Raw genomic sequence first — 21,895 nt, forward strand, 5'->3', positions numbered from 1 at the left:
AGATTTTGTTGTGATTGCGCCCCTCCTACCATCAAATTATGGCTTCTCATTTGTCTTTTGTTGTGGGGTATCTTTTTTGATGACTTCCAGTGTCTTCCTGTCCATGATTGTCCAGTTGCTAGTTGTGATTCTGGTGTTCTCGCTAGAGAGAGTGAGAGCACGTCCTTCTACTCCGCCATCTTTGTTCAGGCTCCTGGAGGCTTTTGATGACAACTTTCTGAGGATGGTTGGAAGGTGCTGCCAGCAGGCAGTGGGACAGATGAGATGACACCTCTGGAATCCTAGGCACACCAAGAAATCCAGAGCTCTGGAAGGGTATGGAAGTTCATCAGGCATTTTTGGAGTCCATGTTTTCCTTTGCTGATCAGACAGAAGGCACACTTTAGTTTCAAAGAGTGCTTTCACTTCCTCCTTGATCCAGGAAGTGGGTGGAAGTCAGGACAGCTGAAGTGGACCCCTCTCTACTGCTGGCCCTCTTGCATCTTGGTCAGGCCCTTCCCCACAGCAGTGTGCCAGCAGCTTAGAGCCTGAAGGTTGGTCTTCCAGGTCTGTAGCTTTTCCCTTTCTCCAGAGATGAGCTTCCTGGGGGTGGCTGGGTCTCCTGATTCCCTCTCCTCTCTGCCAGGACCCCAGGCTTCTGAGGTCCTCCACACCAAAGCTGTGTTCCAGACATCGGAGCTGGAGGAGAGCAATGCCTGGATGGCAGTGAAGGAGGATCAGATGGAGAACACCATGACCATCAGCCTCACCAACCCTCCAGATGCTGTTATTGGCTGCTGCCAGCTGAGCACCAAGGTTTCCTCTCGCCGCAAACACAGTAACCGGAAGCTGGGTGAGTTTGTTCTGCTTTTCAACCCATGGTGCCCAGATAGAAGCTCCTGAGTCCAAGGCTGAGGTTTTCCGGGAAGCTGTCCTTCAGGAAGGCCTGGGAGGCAAGTTAGGGACAGGGAGATGAATGCCAAGAGCTTGGCAAGAGTGGGCCCAGGAGGAGACAGGCACAGGACAGAGGAAGCTGGTAGCAGATGTTCCAAACCTGCCGTGACAGTGGGGCAGGTGTTAGTGGGTTCTGGTGTATGGAGGCCAATGGGCAAGGAGGGGGCCTAATGGCAGGAGAGGCCTAGGATTGGGTAAGAGCCAGGTTTCAGCCACCAGACAGCCTTGGTTTAGTCCCAGCTTTGCTAAGTTGCTTCCCTCTGAGTCTCAGTTTCCTCACCTGTAATATGGGAATAACAGTGCCTACCTCTTAGTGTTATTGTGAGAAACCATAGAACTAATGTTTGTAACATGCAAGGCACATCTTAAGGAGTACTGGGGTCAGTATTCTTATTAAGGGGTAAGTCAGTAAGCAGTAGCCTAGATCAGTATTCTTATTAATGTTTAAGAAATATGCACCTTCCATTGTCATTAAGTCAGGTCACTCAAAAGCATCAGGACTTCTAAATTCCCTCCATCTGGGGCTGGGTTGGGGGGTGGTCTCTGCCTGGGGAAAGACCGGCCAGGTGGAGTAGGGCTTGGCCGGGAGGCAGCCTGGGAGCCAGCAAGCCCCTCTTGACCTCTCCTGCCCCAGCAGCCTCTAGGTGCCATCCTTCAGCTAGGCCCTGGTGTAGCCCTTTCCCCAGACCAGTGAGGCCAGAGTCCCTGCCCATGCCAGGCCCGACCAACTGCCTTTCAGAGGATGATGTGTTTCTGGCCACAGAGGAAGAGAGACAGGAGTACATACGTGCTCAACGACAGCGGGATCATCTTCCGAGGAGTGGAGAAGCACATCCAAGCCCAAGGCTGGAACTTCGGGCAGGTCTCCAGGGGCCCAGGCCATAAGGGGGACTGAGAGGCATAAGAGACAGAAGGGGGGCTGGGGAGATGAGAAAAGTCAGCGCAGGAACCATTCTGTCTGCCCTCTTCTTCCCAGGAGGGACAAGCTGCGCTGACTCTTAGACCAAGTCCACTTCTCCAGTCTCTACTACTAGTTGTGCTGGGTCCTTGGGAAGGGGTGGTACATTGGGTACAAATAAATAGCTTAGATCAGGGGCTCTCAATCATGAGTGTGCACCAGAAGGCCACCGAGGGCTCGTTAAAACACACAGGTGGCTGGGCCCCAACTCCCCAAGTTGCTGATTCACTAGGTCTGAGGTGGGGCCTGAGAGTCTGTATTTCTAGCAAGTTACCAGGTGCTGCTGCTGCCGCTGGCCTGGAACCACATTTTGAGAGCCATTGGTTTAGATAAGTAGCTACAATACAAGGTGCAATGTTGTGGGAGGGGGCGGAGGTGGTTGGAAAGGTAGAGATGGGAGCAGAGGGAGTTCAGAAGGGCATGAAGGGAAACTCCACCTCAGGGATTGCAGAAGGCTTCATGATATTGGGGTGGAGCCCCCAAAGTCGGGCAGGGTCTGGACAGGCAGGGGGAAGAGCAGACAGAGCAGTGGAGGAGGGGAGCCAGAGAGTAGTGGAGGTTCTGTAGAGGAGCTCTGTCTGCCCAGGCTCCGGGCAAGTCGAGAGCCTTGAGTGTCAGACTGAGGAGCTGGGGGTTGAAAACATCTGGGGCTCAGGGGCTGGGCAGGGATGATATACCAGAGAGTTTAAGGTCCATCTAAGGGTAACCCCATCTCAGCATCCACTTCGTTTTTTTGTTTTTTGGGGGTTTTTTTGCGGCATGCGGGCCTCTCACTGCCGTGGCCTCTCCCGCTGTGGAGCAGAGGCCCCGGATGCACAGGCTCAGCAGCCATGGCTCACGGGCCCAGCCGCTCCGCGGCATGTGGGATCTTCCCGGACCGGGGCACAAACCCGTGTCCCCTGCATCGGCAGGCAGACTCTCAATCACTGCACCACCAGGGAAGCCCAGCATCCACTTCTTATTGCCACATAGGAAAGTGAGCCCAGGGTTCCCAGACCTTCCCAATTTTCAAAGACCAGAAATCTTAATTTGTATGTGAAAATCCCCCAGTTTTTAAGTGTTGTCAACTAAGTCATTTGAAAACATTATGTAAACCAGTGGGATCGATGTGGCTCCAGAGTCCCAGTTTATCATGAACTTTACTGTGGTTCGTGGGGAGCCATGGGCCTACTGAACAGGGGAGGGAGGTGATTAAGGCTGAGCTTTTGGTTCCCAGTGACTCCTTGAAAGAGGGTTTTTGAGACTTGGGTGTTGTTTCCCTGGAGAGGGTGGACGGGTGGGCAGGGGGGTAGGAAAACTCCCTGCACAATACAGTGACTGACTAGGGGAGGGTCGTGAGAGGGTCTGAAGTGTAGGTGTGGCTCTGGCCTCTAAGAGCAGCCTCTCTGGGGACAGTTTGAGGGAGACATCCTGAACATCTGCTTCTGCATCCTGGACCGAAGCCCTAGTCACCAAGATGACCTAGCCACCACCAAAGCGTCCCACCGCTACGACCCCATCTACGTCACTGGAGCCATTAGCGCCATGGTAAGGAGCCCAGCTATCCCTGCATGCACACTCCCTCGTGGGTCCCCGGGCCAACTCCAGGGCCACACCCTAAGATTTTTCCCATCACCTCTTGTTTTAATTCTCTATTGCTGCATAACAAATCACCCCAAAACTCAGTGGTATAAAACAGCCATTTACTATGCTGAAAACTTTGCAAATCAGAGACTTGGTCAGGGCAACGTGAGGACAGAACACCTCTGTTCCAAGCTGCTTCAGCTGGGTGTGTCTGAATGGCTGCAGATGTCTGGGATGGTTTGACGGGACCATATATCTAGGGCATTGGTTCCAGTCAATGTTTCCTTGGTTCTCTTCCATGCTGTGTCTGCTGGAACTAGAATGCCCAGGTGGCTTGCTCACTCTCATGTCTGGTCCCTGGGCTGGGATGTTTGGAAGACCTGGGTCTGGCCAGTCATCGCTCTGTGTCTCCATGCAGCCTTTCCACATGGCTAGGTTGGGCTTCCTCAAAGCATGGCAGTCTCAGGGTAATCAGATAAGGCAGCTGGCTTCTCCCCAAGCGATTATTCTAAAATTAAGTGGAAGCTGCCAGTCTCATAAAGCCTGGGCTTGGAAACAGGCACAGCATCACCTCCACCATGGTCATTAATCAAAGCAGTCACAGGCCAACCCAGATTCAGGGAGAGGGTACACAGAACCACCTCGCTGTGAGAGGAGTACCATCTTTAATCTATTACATGCCAGTGCTTCCTCCTCGGAAGGTAGCCAGAGGGCCTACTAGCTCTCTCTATAGCAAGTAGGTGTTAAGATCAGTGGGTGGGTAACTGTGACTCCAAAAATGGGCAAAGCTGTTTTTCTCATATTTGATACTCTCAATTCCTCAAGACTTCAGAGGCATATTGGAGAACAGAGAATCAAAAGCAGTGACCAGTCCCAAAAAGTAGAGTAGTACAACCCTGTAGGATAGCGGTACAGTCTCCCAAGTCAAAGTCTGAACTCCTGAACCCCTTTTGCTAACTTGCTGTGCGATTTGAGCAAGTGCCCTAACCTCTATGAATCTCAGTTTCCTCATCTGAAAAAAAAAGAAAATAATAGAACCTACATCATAGACTAATGTAGATTAATATAGATTAATATAATGTGTGCTAAGCCCTTAGAATAGTGTCTGGCACACAGTAAACATTTAATGAATGTTAAGCATCTCTATAACTATCATTACCACCAACAGTCCCAAAAAACAGATTACTTAAAACAGGAAATGCTCTAAAACTGAATATGGTTTTCAGCAATAGAGCATCCCAATGGAAGGTAACTGAAAATGATAAATGGTACCAAAAAGTAGGTATTTTAAAACAGCAGATGGCCCCAATTTTCAGACAGTTTAAAAACAAGGGGTGGCCCCAAATAAATGGGTGGCCCCAAGTTGGAGATGATTTTACGAAGGCAATGTTCCTGAAGGGGGAAGGCCTGCCTGGTGGTGGACTTTTGACCTCCTCTGCCCAGGTGAACAGCAACAACAACCAGGGCATGGTACAAGGCCAGTGGCAGGGCAAGTACAGTGGCAGCACCAGCCCACTGCACAGGCGTGGCAGCGTGGCCATTCTACGCAAGTCGTTCAAGGGCAGTTTCAAGCCAGTCAGATACGGCCAGTGCTGGGTCTTTGCTGGAGTCATGTGTACAGGTACCCTGGGAAAGAAGTTCCCCAACCCCTAGTCAGCTCAGTTTGCATTTGTTTCCATATATTTGCATAGGCATCCCTCCCCCCACAAAAAAAAATCTTTCTTTATTAGTGATGGGGAAATAGAAGTCTGGGTAATGAAGAGAGAAACCAGATCCCTCATTTATGTGACATTTGGTCTTTTATTTTACAGGAGCCCCACCTCTCAAGCCCACTGAGTGCCTTTGAGTGAGTCTTGTGGTTCTGGGTCCTCAGTCCCTACAGGGTATTATGGCTATTATAGGGTTATTATATGGCTTCCAAGGTCCTGCCAGCCTCAGAGCCCATCTATTCAAATGGGGGGGGGGTGGCTCTAGAAGTCCCCTGAGAGAATGTACAGGAGATGGAGGTGTTTCTCAGAGTGGAGATGAGAGTCGGCCCTGGCAAAGATAGGGAGAGGGCTGTGGCCAGACCTGAGGCAGGCGGCCTGCTAGGGGAGGCCACACCACCCCTCCCTGAGTCTGGGGTCCTGGCCTGTCCTGGAGCCTTGAAAGCATCCTGCTCTTCACTCCTTGGGTGCTTGGGGATTGCGACACGGGTTGTGTCCAAATTTAACTTGGCGCATGACACGGGCAGGAACCTGAGTGTGGACAAGTACGTGGACTCCTTCCTGTGGACACTGGAGGACTTGATGGAGGACAACATGTGGTGGGTCCCCAGCCGCCGGCTCCCAGGGGCGCCCTGAGGCCCTCCCAGATGGAGCTTAGCTCCACTGAGTCTGAGCCAGTTCTGGAAGGGGTGACAGGGGCCCAGCAGAGGGGGTGGTCCCTGGCAGGGTGACTCCTCTTCTGAGATACAGGGGTCTTTGTACACATGACTCAGAAGCCAAGAGGTGGGCTCAGGATTTGCCAGCCTTGTACTCCTGGCTCTCCGCTCTGCAGGGCTATGAGCCCTCCCCTAGACACCTGTGACTTGCAGGTGGGACCAAGTCCCAGCCCTGCAGAGTCACCTCTGTGTCCTGCTCCTGCTGTCTGTCAGCTGCCTGTGCACTGAGCTGTGTCTCAGGTGGGAAACAAGCTCCTTTCTCAGCTCAAGCAAAACTCTTTGCACAAAGCTTTACAAAATTCATTTTGATTTGATTTTTTAAAGTAGGAGATACATTCATGTGCTTTAATATTCAAAAGGTACAGAATGGGCTACAGTGTAAGTCTCCCTCTCTCCATTGCCAGCCTTCCCCTCCTCCTTCTGGACACAACACCAGAGAGAAGCCCTGCAGCTACAGGGGCACACATATGCACAATCCCCACACACACCCACTTCCCCTCAATATCGGCAGCATAATGTAAACCGTTCATTTTGCTCTACATGGAACAATTCCATATTGGTACATACAAGGTTTCCTTTCTTTATTTTTCTAAATTAATTAATTAATTATTTATTTTATTTTTGGCTGCGTTGGGTCTTCGTTGCTGCGCGCGGGCTTCAGTAGTTGTGGCGCACGGGCTCAGTAGCTGTGGCTCGCGGGCTGTAGAACGCAAGCTCAGTAGTTGTGGTGCACGGGCTTAGCTGCTCCGCGGCATATGGGATCTTCCTCCACCAGGGCTGGAACCTGTGTCCCCTGCATTGGCAGGTGGGTTCTTAATCAATGCACCACCAGGGAAGTCCCCTTATTTTATATAGTGTTTAAAAAGTAGTAACACCGTGCCCAGTGAGCACCTCGTCTATGCCAGGCCCAGTTGTGCTGCACATGCAGGCTGACCTCATTTTATTACTCTTCTTTTATTGTGCTTCACAGACATTGCTTTTTTTTTTTTTTTTTTTTTTTTTTGCGGTACGCTGGCCTCTCACTGTTGTGGCCTCTCCTGTTGCGGAGCACAAGCTCCGGACACGCAGGCTCAGCAGCCATGGCTCACGGGCCTAGCCGCTCAGCGGCATGTGGCATCTTCCTGGACTGGGGCACGAACCCGTGTCCCCTTCATCGGCAGGCGGACTCTCAACCACTGCGCCACCAGGGAAGCCCCAGACATTGCATTTTTTTACGAATTGGAGGTTTGTGGCAAGCAAGTCTATTGGCATCATTTTTCCAACAGCTTCATTGAAGTATGTACATTGTTTTTTTAGACGTAATGCTATTGCACACTTAATAGATTACAGCATACTGTAAGCATAACTTTTATATGCACTGGGAAACCAGAAAAGTTTGTGTGACTTGCTTTATTGCTGTATCCACATTTTATCCACATGTAGTGGTCTGGAACCTAATCCACAATATCTCCAAGGTGTACCTGTGTACTAATTCATTTCTCCATACAACCTTGTAAGCAAGCTAGTATTGTTATCTCTATTTTGCAGATGAGGAAACCAAGGCACAGAGAGGTTAAGTAACTTGTCTAAGGTCACACAGCTAGTGAGTGGAAGAGAAGTTACAAACCTGTCCCACCTTTCAATTGTACAGCAAAACCATTGTTTATCTAACCACCTCACATGGCTGGACCAAATATTTGCCTTTACAAACAAGGCTTTTGGAAAACCAAAAAGAGGAGAAGGAAAGGGGAGAAGAGAGGCAGAGAGATGGTCTGAGGCTGTTCACCAGCTTGGGGGGAAGGAGTCCTGGACACGTTCCCCTGGGCGTGGCTGAAGGACATTCTTAAGAAGAGGGCTGCTGAGGCTGGCTGTGTTTCCTTCTGTACTATGTGCTCTTCACTATTCACTGCTCTTTAGAAAGTCGGCTTTTCTTGGCAACTTGCACATGTATGAGCAGACATTCGAACAAGGTTATTCATGAAAGCCTTGTGGATACAGGAGCTCCAAAAAAAATTGCATTATTCTCTTTATGCAGAATGGACAGACCCTTCTTTTTGTTTTGGGGATCTCTGTCACCATACAGGTTATCCATGTTCTCTCTTTCACCCCCAAATGCTTTTCACAATATTTTCCCAAAGAAGAGTTTGGAGGCCAGAGTAAAGACACCAATCGAGGCCAAGAAGCGTTTCTCTCTGCTGCTTCCTTACTGTGTGACCTTGTGCAAATGATGTCACTTTTCCTAATCTCATATTCTCATCTTTAACATAAGAGACTTAAAGCCTAAACCAAGGCCTACAGAACTCTGCATAATATGAAACCTACCTACCCCTGTGCTTGCCGTAGCCCAGAGATATACTTTCTGTTCCTTGAACACACTAAGTTTTTTCTTGTCTCAAGAGCCTTTGCACATGCTGTTCCTTCTGTCTGGAACACTGTTCCCTTCACTCTTCCTATGGCTAATTCTTTCCACTTTAAGTCTCATCTTAGATGTCATTTACCTAGAGTAGGTCTCCAGCAGTTATTCCCTAACTCAAGCTCCTCTCTTTCTTCACAGCATTTATTATTACTTTATTGTTTTATTTGTTTATTTATTGTTACTTTGTTGTTTTATTTATCTGCTTACTTAATTTTACCTGTCTCCCTAACTGTCCCCTTTGTTAGAATGTAAGCTGCATGAGAACAAGGATCTTCCATCTTATTTGCTGTTGTATTTCTGGACCTTGAACAACAGGTTCTAGATATATAGATATAGATATACACACGTATATTTATACATACAGGCAGGCCTCGGAGATAGTGCCGGTTCAGTTCCAGACCACTTCAATAAAGCAAATATCGCAGTAAAATGAGTCACATGAATTTTTTAATCCAAAAGAGCATATAAAAGTTATGTTTACATTATACTATAGTCTATTAAGTGTGCAATAGCATTACGTCTAAAAAACAATGTACATACCTTAATTTTTAAATACTTCATTGCTAAATGCTAACTATCATTTGAGCCTTCAGCATGTTGTAGTAGTAACATCAAAGATCACTCATCACAGATCACTATAACAAATACAATAATAATGAAAACGTTTGAAATGTTGCAAGAGTTACCAAAATGTGACACAGAGAGACATGAAGTGAGCAAATGTTATTGGGAAACAGGGAAGATAGACTTACTTAAGGAAGGGTTGCCATAAACTCTCAATTTGTAAAAAACGCAATACCTACAAAGTGCAACAAGCGAAATGCAATTTAAAAAAGTCTGCCTGTACATATATGAATGCTAGGTGCTCTATCAATACAGTTGATGAACAGTTCAAAAAATTCAGCCACAGAGCAGGGCCCAGGGCCTGGCTGGCAGCAGGAACTTTCCCTCTCTGGGGCCGCCTCTCTGCTCACTGGAGGCCACCCTGCCCCATCCTCTCTCTGTGGCAGGAATTTCCATGTCTGGAATGAGAGCTGGTTTGTCCGGCAGGACCTGGGTCCCTCTTACAATGGTTGGCAGGTTCTGGATGCCACCCCCAGGGAGGAAAGCGAAAGTACGGGCTTAGGGGGACGGGTCCCAGACCCCCGCTTTTGCTCCCCTGGAGCTGCTCACGCCCACCCCTCCTGCGCAGGTGTGCTCCAGTGCGGCCCAGCCTCGGTCACCGCCATCTGCGAGGGCGACGCGCACCTGGCCCAAGACAGTCCTTCTGTGTTTGCGGAGGTCAACGTGGACTACATCACCTGGCTCTGGAATGAGGATGAAGCCGGAAGCGTGTGTCCTCAGACATTAAGTACTAAGAAGATCGGGAGGTGCCTCAGCACTAAGGCAGTGGGCAGCGACTCCCACGTGGACATCACCAGCCTCTACAAGTATCCGGAAGGTAAGGGCGTACAGCGGCCTCCATCAGCCTCCCCAGTGACCCGGCTGCTGCAGAGGGACAACCGCGGGCCGCCCTGGGGCCAGGCCCTTTCCCATGTGATGTGGTGGTGATAGCCTCATTCGATAATGTCTCTGAGATTGAGCCAAGTGCTTTTAGCTTATATTAACAGCTTCCTCTGTTTGTAAGTAGATTTCCCACATCTAACAATATCAATAGCTACATTTCCTTTAACATGTATGTTCCAGGTACTGTATCAGGTATACTCACATGTGATAACAATAATTACTAATAATAGTGATGTTAGTAGCGGGTATTGTTTATTGAACACCTAGGATACACAGCAGTAGGCCCCACGCAAAATAATAATAATAATAGCAGCTCCTGCTTATCATCTGCCAAGGCCTAAGCCATGGTCACTAATTAATGGTCACTGGTTTACTAAAGAGCCTGTACTTGTTGGGGGTACAAAAACAAAACACGTATTTTTTCTGATCACTGCCTCTAGCTATAAAAAGTCACCCTTTCCCCCTCCCCCTAAATAACAGGTCCCTTACCAATGCTGTGATCTGATCACACACTTTCAGCTACTCCTGCTTGTTAAAGGAATGTTATTCGGGTAATCAAGACTTCAAGTCCAAACTTGAATCAGAGCTAGTCTCCTCCCCTCCTCTGAGCACAAACTGGAGTGGTGACCCCAGAAGTTTGCTGTAATGGAGGGGCACCAGCTCTGGCTTCCTCCAGCCCCTGCAGTTTACCCTCTAGGGTGGTGGTTTGCAACGCACTGGAGTCACCTGAGGCAGAGATTGAACAACAATTACTTTTTGCTCAGGATGCTGTGGGTCAGCTATGTGGGCTGTGCTCAGCTGCAATGGCTCGCACTTGGTGTCTGCTGAGATCTCAAATTTATCTGGGGCCTCAGATGGGACTGCTGGGCTGGCTACTGGAGCCTCTCATGCTCCAGTAACTAGCCCCGGTTTGTCCACATGGCAGCAACGTGCTCAGCAGGTCAGAATGAAAGCTGCAAGGTCTCTCAAGGCCTCACTTAGAACTTACTATGTCACCTTTGCCACTTTCTGTTGTTCAAGCAACAAACACCACCCCAGACTGAAGGGGCAGGAAGTACACTCTACATCTTAACAGGAAGAGTTGCAAAGAAAGTATTACGGCCATTTTAATCTACCACAGCATCCCTGACTGCACCCTAAGTGAATTGCAGTCTCTAGAGGGTGTGGCCCAGCCATCAGGACTTTTAAAAGCTCCCCAGGCGATTCCAATGTGCAGCCAATGTTGAGAACACCAGTCTAAGTCTTCTGGCATGTTAGGCCAAGAAGGAGGAGGACAGAAGAGTAGAAATTCCTTTGACTTCAGGGAGCGAGGATTCAGTGCCCTAAGGCAGGTGGGTGCGGCTGCCCTAGTTACTCCGTAGCTCAGGGACGACAGGTGGTGGCTCTGTTACAGCCTGCTGCCTTGGGACTCACTCCTGTGCTGTCCCCAGGCACTGCTGATTTCTTGAGACATTGCCCCCTCTTGCAGTGGAGCCCCTCCCACCCCACTGGCAGTCATACAGCTTCCCTCTGATGCATGGAAGCTTTTGTCCCCAGATTCTGGAGGGGGTTTGCAAGGCTGTGGCCCCCACACTCATCTAGATGCTGTGACCCGCTCCAAAGCTGGTGGGGAGAGTTCTTGATGGGCTGTTACCCACCTGCCATCTCCCTTCAGTTCTCTCCTCTGTGCTCAGGGAACACACGGCTCAGTAAGCAGACCTCCCACAAGGATGAAATGCCAGCTTCCCCTTCCTGTAAGCACTCTGCCAGTCTTTACCAGCCAGCTCCTTCCTGCAGGCACCCCTAAACTTTAACATTGATTCTTTTAAACACCCCCCAACACACACACACACACACACACACACACACACACGTTCCCCCAGTTCTTTCTCTAGGAACATGGCCCTTGATGTTGATGACCTTCTCTTCTTCACTGTCTCAAGGTGGGCAGTGAGGGGTGGTAGGTGGTAAGGCCTCTTCCAAACTGCTACTTCTCTCATAAGTCCTTCAGGTTGATGCCTGGTCCCATCTGCTGGGAGTTTCTAAAACTTAGAATACGGGGTCTTTGGGGTCTCTTATCCTAGGCTTTAGCCATGGCCATATGAGAAATCAACATCCTGTTACAAGATGCCAATAACAGTAGTCACCACTGCTGAGTCCCACTGTGGGCTGGCCACGTTCACATGTTTTTTCATTCTATTATTTAACAAATGCTTACGAAGCAGTTCCCACAAGCTTGTAAGGTAGACGCTGGTATAACATTTATTTGATAGAGGAAAAAGCAGAGGTGCACAGAGGGAAGTGGACTCAGTGAAGGGACACAGCCAGTGAGTGGCAAGTCTGGCTCCGGAGCCCATGCTATTCCTTTACGCTTGGCTGCGCTATCTAATTATAATATTATCTACTGTTGATTGCTCACTGTGGGGCAAGTGATTTTACATCTAGGTTAATAATAATAATAGCATCTAAATATTGTTAAACATGGTGATAAGCAATGTCTGCACATTATTTCATTTAATATTCATAAAAACCCCGTCTTACATAAGCAAGTTGAAGCATAGGAAGGTTAAGTAACTTCCCCAAGTTTCCAAAACCTAGAAGAGCTGGAATGCTAACCAGAGCCTCTGTGTAATCTCAGAGCCTCTGCCTCTCCACTCTGCTAGACTGCTTCTCTCTTCCATGAGTGCCCACAATGTGCCATGTACCGTGCCAGGTTCTTTTATGTGCTCAAGAAATAAAGCACCCCTAAGTGTCAGGCATGATTTAGAGGCAGGGGAGAAAGAGAAGTGCCCAGAGGATTCACCATCTGGTGAGCGGACAGCATCAGGACGGTACAGGGTGATCAGCTGTACTGTGTTGGGGAGGCCAGAAGGCTGAGGAAGCACAGAGGACAGGGTGCTAACCAGCCAGGGAGGAGAGGGCAAGAAGAACATCCCATGGGAAGTGATCCTGAAGGGAGTAGATTTAGCCAGGAGTTGAAGGGTTGGGAAGGCATTATAGGAGAGGACCCTATGCATCTTGATTCCAGATTCACTATAAGCAGTGCTGTTCATCCAAGCCACGGGCATCCCATTCTGTGGATGAAATGGCAGGGCCTGTCTGCTTGCTCTGTCCACTGAAGGAGGATACATGATAGAGCAGATTCAGAGTCCTTGGGGACAATGTGCTTTGCCCCTACCCCTGAGTCAGCCTGAATGCTGAGCAAAGAGGAACCAGCCTTCCAAACAAAGGAAACTGTGTACAAAAAACTCACTGGCCGTCCTCAGATTCAGGTGGGCTTTCTGCAACAGGCTTCAGAGTAGAGTGGAGGAAGGCAGCTTCCCCCGCTAACCTTCAGGCAGAGGCACTAAACACAGAGGCAAGTGCCAGGGGCTTGCAGGGGTTTGCAGGGGAGCCAGGTTGGCAGTTCAGCCACCTGCCTCTGGCCCTGCCTGTTAGCTTCTTAGGGCTTCCATAACAAATTACCACAAATGTAGCAGCTTAAACCATCAGAAAGTTATTCTCTCACAGTTCTAGAGGCCAGAAGTTCAAAATCAAGGTTTAGCAGGACAATACTCCCTCCAAAGGCTCTAGGGGAGAATCCTTCCTTGATTCTTCCAGCTGCTGATGGCCCCTGCATTCTTTGGCTTGTGGCTGCATCACTCCAATTTCTGCATCCACACGGCCTTCTTTCCTCCTATGTGTCTCAAATCTCCATTTCCTTTCTCTTACAATGAAATCAATCATTGACTTTAGGTCCCACAGTAAATCCAGGGTGATCTTATCCCAGGATACTTAATTAATCTACAAAGGCCCTATTTCCAAATAAGGTTATATTCACAGGTACCAGGGGTTAGGACTTGGACATACCATTTAGTGGGACAATATTCTGCCCACTAAAGCCTGTGAGTGGGGAAGACCAAGCACCTGTTGATCAGGGCCTGGCCAGCCAGCACATCCAGTGGCTGTGGGGCTGGAGCTCAGAGGCTTATCCACAGAGACCCAGTGACCAGACCCCAGGGAACTCCCCTTCCACCCTCTCTCTCCCTCTCTGTTACTCTGCTGTCTGTCTCTTTCTGCACTTCTCTGCTGTGCCCTTCTCCCTCCCTTCCTTCTTGCATTTAGTGGGTCCCCCAAGAGCCAGGTAGGAGAGTGGACAAGATGAACAGGAAAGCAGACAGTCCCAGCACAGCGTGTTGCTGTCTGCCTGCCAAAGTACAAAATGGCCAAGGGAACAGCATGGGGGAAGGCACAGCTTGTTCAGGCAATAGCAAGTGTGAAAGGGCCATTGGAGGCTCTTTTATACCTAAAGGACTTTGCACAGTATGCTTTCTCTGCCTGGGAAGGTCCTGCTGACTTCATCCCAAGTCTGCCTGACCAGGGGTCTCAGGACCCTCCTGGCTTCCTTCTAAGTACATATCACAATCTGATATTTGCTTGAATATTTATTATTTCCCCACCAACTAGACTGTGAGTTCTGGTATGGCTGGAAACCTGACTATTTTGTCTTCTGCTGTATCTCCAGCTCCTGTTTCAGCATCTACCACATAGTGATGCTCAAATATGGATTCGTATGAATGAATGAATGCAGGCTGATAGCACATAATGGGCTTTGAATGCCTAAGGACTTTGATCCATATGTCGGAGGGCCTTGCTTTATTGATTGTAAGACTGGCTTATGTTATGAGATACATGAGGCACATTTTCACATTTCTCTGTATTGATATATATTTATTGAACATATGCTGTGTGCCAGGTACCCAGAGAACAAAACATGTATGACCCTTGCCTTAAAGGGGCTAACATTCTAGTGGGGCAGTTAGAAGTTAAGAAAAAGTAAAATAAATAGTATCTCAGATGGTGATAAGTATTCTGGGGGAAAATAAAGCAGAGAAGGATTTTTGGAACAGATTGGGAGGAAGTGAACATTTGTCATTAAAATCAGGTGATCACTAACAGATATCTATAGAAGACCCACACTGTAGACGCAGAATACACATTCTTGGCAAGTCCAAATAGAACATAATCCAGAATTGACCATATGCTCATCCATAAAACAAACCTCAGAAATTTTAAAGGATTGAAATCATACAAAGTATATCCTCTGATCACAATGGAATGAGATTAGAAATCAAAATCAGAAAGGAATTTGGGGAATGCACAAATATGTGGAAATGAAGCAATACATACACCTAAATAATCAGTGGGTCAAAGAAGAAATCACAAGTGAAATTAGAAAATATTTTGAGATGAAAGTAAATGAAAACACAACATGCCAAAATTTATGAGGCAAGATAAAGCAGTACCTAGAGGGAACTTTATAGTTATAAATACTTATATTAAAGAAGAGCGATCTCAAGTAAATAACCTAACCTTCCACCTTAAGAAACTAGAAAAAGTAGAGCAAATAAAACCCAAAGAAAGCAGAAAGAGGAAATAAGAAAGATTAGAGGAGAAATAAATAAAAAACAATGAAGAAAATCAATAAAACCAAAAGTTGATTTTTTTTAAAGATCAACAAAACTACAAATCTTTAGCTGGACAGAGAGAAGACTCATATTACTAAGGTCAGAGAGGACATCACTACCAACCTTACAAAAAAATTATAAGGGGTGTGGTAAAAAAAATAACTAATTGGTCTTTGTCCCCAGTTCCTGGACATGGCTCCTAAAAACCCTTGGAATCTCTGGAGTGATAAGAGTGTCTTTTGTATGGAAATGAGATGACAGGTGGCTGGGGGTCCCCAGGTAGCTCAGGATGGGGCTGGTTACCAAAAAGGCCAAAACCATGCTTACAAGATTAGAACTTTACACTTCACCTGAACCTCTGGTGATGGGAAAGGGACAGGAGATTGAGTTAAATGCCAATGGCCAATAATTTAATCAATCATGCCTATATAATTAAACTGTCATAAAAACCCCTAAACACAGGGTGCAGAGAGCTACCAGGTTGGTGAACACATCCAGGGACTAAGAGGGTTACCCTCCCAAAAATGGCATGGAAGCTCCATGCTACCTCCCCCCTCCCTCTGCCTTGCCCTATGTTTCTTCTGTTTATCTCTTCTATTTGCCTATTCCTAAGTTATATCCTTTAATATAAATTGGTAATAGTAACTAAACTGTTTTTCTGTTCTGTGAACTGCTCTAGCAAATTACTGAACCTGGGGCCAGGACAGTCATGGTAACCCCCAATTTGTAACCAAGTCAAACAGAAGTGTAGGTAACTTGGGCACCCAATGCTTGTGACTGGTGTCTGAATTGCGGGCAGTCTTGGACTGAGCCTTTAAATCTGTGGAATCTGACATTAACTCCAGGTAGTTAGAGTCTGGATTGAATTCAAATGCAGGACAGCCACGTGGTGACCAGAGAGTTGGAGAGTTGGTTGGTGTGGAAAACTCCCACACATTTGGTGTCAGAAGAGTTGTGAATAAAACAGTTCATTAGGAGACAGAATGAACAACTATTTACCAACATATTAGATAACTTTAGATAAAATGGACAAATTCCTCTAAGAATTACCAAAATTGCCTCAGGAAGAATTAGAAAATCTGAATAGATTTATAATAAGTAAAGATATTGGAGTAGTAATTTAAAACTTCCCACAAAGAAAAGACCAGACCCATATGATGTCACTGGTGAATTCTACCAAACATTAAAAGAAGAATTAATACCAATTCTTCACAAACTCCTCCCAAAATATAGGAGGGAACATTTCCCAATTCTTTCTATTAGGTTAATATTATCCTGATAGCAAAACCAGATAATGACATCACAAGAAAAGAAAACTAGAGATCAATATCCCTTATGAACATAGAAGCAAAAATTGTCAACAAAAATACTAGCAAAGTGAATCCAACAACACATAAAAAGGATTATATGCCATGACCAAGGGTTTATTACAGGTATGCAAGATGGGTTTAACATTGAAAACTAATTAATGTAATATACCATATCAATAGAAAAACCGGACAAAAACCACGTGATCATCTCAATACATGCAGAAAAATATTTAACAAAATCCAACACACCTTCATGATAAAAAGTTCTCAACAAATTAAGGATAGAAGTGAACTTAGCCTGATAAAAGTCTTCTACAGGTTAACATCATATTTAATGGTTAAAGATTGAATGCTTTCCCCCTAAGATGAGGAAAATACAATGTTGTACACCATTGCCATTTTGTTCAACATTGTGATGGAAGTATTAGCCAAGGAAATTAGTCAAGGAAAAAATAGAGATCTTTTCAACAGTGTTGGGAAAACTGGATATCAACATGTAAAAGAATGAATTTGGACCCTTACCTTACACCATACACAAAAATTAACTGAAAGTGGATCAAAGACCTAAAGGTAAGACCTAAAACTATAAAACTCTTAACAGGAAACACAGGAGAAAAGCTTCATGACATTGAATTTGGCAGTGATTTCTTGGATATGATACCAAAGGCAAAGGTAAAAAAAGAAAGACAAATTGGACCTCATCAAACTTTTGTGACATTATCAACAGAGGAAACCTGTAGAATAGGAGGAAATATTTTCAAATCACGTATCTGAAAAGAGGTTAATATCCAGAATATATAGACAACTCTAAACACTCGACAGCAAAAAAAAAAAAAAAAAAATGGGCAAAGGATTGAATAGGCATTTCTCCAAAGAAGATATACAAATGACCAAAAAGCACATGAAAATATGCTCACATCACTGATCATTATGGAAATGAAAATGAAAACCACAATGAGATATCACCTCATACCCATTAGGGTGGCTACTATCACAGAAGGAAAGAAGTCAGGAAGGAAAGAAAGAAGAAAGGAAGAAAGGGATGGAGGAGGAGAGGGAAGAAGAAAGTAAGAAAAGCACAAGTGTTGATAAGGATGTGGAGAAATTAGAACACGTGCACTGTTGCTGGGATTTTTATATGGTGCAGCCACTGTGGAAAACAGTATTGAAGTTCTTCATAATATTAAAGATATAATTATCAGATAATCCAGCAATTCCACTTCTGAATATATATCCAAAAGAACTGAAAACAGGGACTTGAAGAGATATTACACCCATGTTCATAGCAGCATTATTCACAATAGCTAAAAAAACATGGAAGCAATCCAAGTGTCCATCAAGAGATGAATGGATAAACAAAATGCGGTATATACATACAATGGAATATTATCCAACCTTAAAAAGGAAGGAAATTCTAACACATGCTACAAATGGATGAAGCTTTGACGGCATGATGCTAATGAAATAAGCCAGTCCCACATGGACAAATGCCATACAATTCCACTTGTATGAGGTATCTAGAGTAGTGAAATTCTTAAAGAGAAGAAGTAGAATGGTGGATGCCAGTGGCTGGGAGAGGAGGGATGGGAAGTTATTGTTTAATAACACAGAGTTTCAGTTTTGCAAGATGAAAAGAGTTCTGGAAATGGATGATGGTGAAGATAGCACAACAATAGGAATGTACCTAATACCACTGAAGTGCACACTTAAAAATGGTTAAGATGGTAAATTTTATATTATGTATATTTTACCATAATTTTTTAAAAAGTAAAAAGAAAGAAGAAAAAATAAAGTAAAAGAAAGAAAAGGAAGGAAGGTAGGAGGGGAGGGTGGGAGGGAAAGTAAAGAAATAGAAGAATTTCCAGATTTGCCAGGAAGAGGTAAAACTATCTCTATTTGCACATGATATGATCTTGTATATATAAAATCCTAAGGAATCCACTAAAAGTTATTAGAGTTAATAAATGAGTTCAGAAAAATTGTAGAACACAAGATCAATTTTTAAAAATTAATTGTAGGGCTTCCCTGGTGGCACGGTCGTTGGGAGTCCGCCTGCCGATGCAGGGGGCGTGGGTTCGTGCCCCGGTCCAGGAAGATCCCACATGCCGCAGAGCGACTGGGCCCGTGAGCCATGGCCACTGAGCCTGCGCGTGCGGAGCCTGTGCTCCGAAGTGGGAGAGGCCACAACAGTGAGAGGCCCGCATACCGCAAAAAAAAAATTGTATTTCAGGACACTAGCAATGTATAATCTGAAAATAAAATTAAGAAAACAAATCCATTTACAATAGCATCAAAAATAATAAAATACTTAACAATAAATTTAACAAAAAAAGAGCAAGTCTAGTACAATGAAAACTACAAAACACTGTTGAAAGAAATTAAAGACTTCAGTAAATGGAAAGACATCCCATTTTCATGGATTGAAAGACTTTATTTTTTTAAGGTAGCAATGCCCCAAAATTGACCTACAGAATCCATGAAACCCCTATCAAAGTTCCAGCTAAGTTTTTTCCAAAATTGACAAGCTGTTCCTAAAATTCACTTGGAAATTCAAGGGACCCAGAATAGCCAAAACAATCTTGGAAAAGAAGAACAAAGTTGGAGGGCTCAAACTTCCCAAATTCAAAACTTACTATAAATATACAATAACCCAGATAGTGTGATACTGGCATAAGAATGGACATATAGATCAATGAAATAGAATCCAGAAATAAACTCTTAAAAGTATGTTTAATTGATTTTGACAAGGGTGCCAAGACAATTCAGTGGGGAAAGAATGAGAACAGTTTTCTCAACAGATGGTGCTGGGACCACTAATTATCCACATGCACGGAATAAAATGGGCTTCCTACATCACACAGTACACAAAAATTAACTCAAATGGATCATTGACTTATATCGAAGAGCTAAAATTACAAGCTTTTAGAAGAAAACAGGAGTTAATCTTCATGAGCTTGAGTTAAACAGAACCTTTTTGGATATGACATCAAGAGCGTAAATGACAGAAGAAAAAATTGATAAATCGGACTTCATCAAAATTAAAAACTTGTACTACAAATGATTCCATCAAGAAAGAAGAAAAGCCACAGAACAGAAAATATTTGCAAATCATGTATCTAATAAGGGATTTGTATCCATAATATATAAATAATTCTTATAGCTCAGAAATAAATAGATAAATAACCCAATTTTTAAATGGGCAAAGGATTTGAAGACCTTTCTCCAAGGACAATATACAAATGACCAATAAACATGAAAAAGTGCTTAGCATCATTAATCATCAGGGAAATGCAAATCAAAACCACAACAACATACCACTTCATATCCACTAGAACTGCTATAAGCAAAAAGACAGACAATAAGAGTTGGTGAGATTGTAGAGCAATTGGAACACTTGTACATTGCTGGTGGGAAGGTAAAATGGTGCAAGCACTTTGACACTTCCTCACAATGTTAAACACAGAGTTAACATAACAACCTAGCAGATGCACTTCTAGATATACACCTAAAAGAAATGAAAACAAACATCCACCCAAAAACTTGTACATGAACCTTCATAGCAACATTATTCAAAATAGCTAGAGTGGAAACAACCCTAACACCCGTCAGTGGATAAATAAAATGTGGTCTGTCCATACAATGGAGTATTATTCAGCAATAAAAAGGAATCAAGTACCAATATATGCTACAACATGAATGAACCCTAAAAATATTATGTTAAGTGAAAAAAAGCCAGTCGCAAAGGACCACACATTGTATGATTCTCTTTATATGAAATGCCCAGAATAGGCAAATTAGAAATTAAATTAACAGTTGCCTAGGGCTATGGGTGGGGCAGGGAGGAACGGGAAGTGACTGCTAATGGTTATAGAGTTTCTTTGGGGTGACAGAAATTGTTCTGAAATTAGATTGTGGTGATGAGTGCACGACTCTGTGAATGTACTAAAAAACACTGGCTTGTAACCTTTAAACTGGTGGATTGCTTGTTATAGAATTATTGTATATCTGAATAAAGCTGTTTTAAAAAATCAGGTGGCCAGAGAAGCCCTCCCTGAGAAACTGACTTTAGAAGTTTTGGCAGGGAAATGAAACATTTTCTTAGTAAAAATATATTATGAGTACATTATGGAATAGAATGAACAATTCACATACATTTTAATAATAAAACATGACATGTTAAAGAACCTTTAGGTCCACATGTGTCCCTTCAAGCCCAGGTCACACAGTAGAGAGGTACTTGGGAGAACGTTTAAGAAGCAGCACAGCACAGGGTTCAATGAGGGAATCAGAACTATCAGAGTTGGATCTTGGAAGGATCAGGGTGGAAAAAGGACTAGAGTGGGCATGCAGCCCACGTCCTCAGGAAAGGAGGGGCATTCTTGAGCACTGTGCTTGGGGCCTAGCCTTTGCATCTCTTGTCCTCACTTCATAGATGGGAAACTGAGACTTGGAGGGACTGGGTAATGATAATAGTAAAAATAATGTCCACAGTCACCTGGTGGCAAACTGATCTGATGATGAGACGTTTTGTACAGTGGTATGAGGGGAAAAGAATGATGGGAGAAGGGGGAAGATTCCAGAGATCAATGAGGATGCTTGGCAGAACTTGCTGTCTGATCACCTGTGAGTGGTAAAGATGAGGGAAGAGTCAAGGACACATCCAGTTTCCAGTTTGTACATTGGGTGAATTGTGGAGCTGTTTGCTGAAATGGGGAATGTTGCCAGGCAGAAGATGGCATGCTTGGTTGGGTTGGAGGCACCTGTGGAACATCCTGGGCGTGAGGTGGGGGCTGTCAGGTTGTGTATTGACCTGGAGATCAAAAAAGAGAGAGAGAAGTCTGTGCTAGCAACAGGGTAAGTGGGTGATCAGGGTTCCTAAACTCACATGTCTTCAGGAGCTTGCAGATGGCATGCCATGAGTGCAGCAGGCCAGTGGGAGAATTACAGGTGGAGACCATGGAGAGCAAGCAAGTACGGAGTGTACTTCCAGAGAGAGCACCCCTTACTCAGCTCTAGACCATAACTCCCATGTAGAGAGTGGGAAGGGAACATGATTAAGAACATGGGAGTTGTAGCCAGACTGCCTGGGCTCAAATTCCAGCTCCCTTACAAGTTGCTTTACTTCTCTGTGCCTTGGGTTCCTTATCTGTAAAATGGGGATGATAATATAGTACCTTCCTCCTAGGCAAAAATATATGTGTGTGTGTGTGTGTGTGTGTGTGTGTGTGTGTGTGTGTGTGTGTGTGTACATATGTGTGTGTATCACCTAGAACTACAGTGTCTGGAATATAGCAAGTCTACAAAAGTGTCAGCTATCATTATCATATGAGACTTCAGATCCAGCTGTCAGAGGGGCTACACATCTATGTTATGTGAGATTTA

At 45.1% G+C, this 21,895-nt stretch overlaps 1 protein-coding gene across 1 annotated transcript in view; it reads left to right on the plus strand.

The window, feature by feature from the left end:
* Positions 1-573: 573 nt before the first annotated feature.
* The window catches only part of TGM6 (transglutaminase 6), a 36,933-nt gene continuing 15,611 nt past the window's right edge, over positions 574-21,895 (plus strand). Inside the window, 8 exon segments of the mRNA XM_007465428.1 lie at positions 574-882; positions 1,675-1,713; positions 1,715-1,795; positions 3,287-3,418; positions 4,898-5,075; positions 5,597-5,759; positions 9,282-9,385; positions 9,464-9,712. Coding sequence (XP_007465490.1) covers positions 574-882; positions 1,675-1,713; positions 1,715-1,795; positions 3,287-3,418; positions 4,898-5,075; positions 5,597-5,759; positions 9,282-9,385; positions 9,464-9,712 — 1,255 coding nt within the window.

Source organism: Lipotes vexillifer, unplaced genomic scaffold (genome assembly GCF_000442215.2).
Source record: "Lipotes vexillifer unplaced genomic scaffold, Lipotes_vexillifer_v1.1 scaffold875, whole genome shotgun sequence".
In the NCBI taxonomy this organism is placed as follows: domain Eukaryota; kingdom Metazoa; phylum Chordata; class Mammalia; order Artiodactyla; family Lipotidae; genus Lipotes; species Lipotes vexillifer.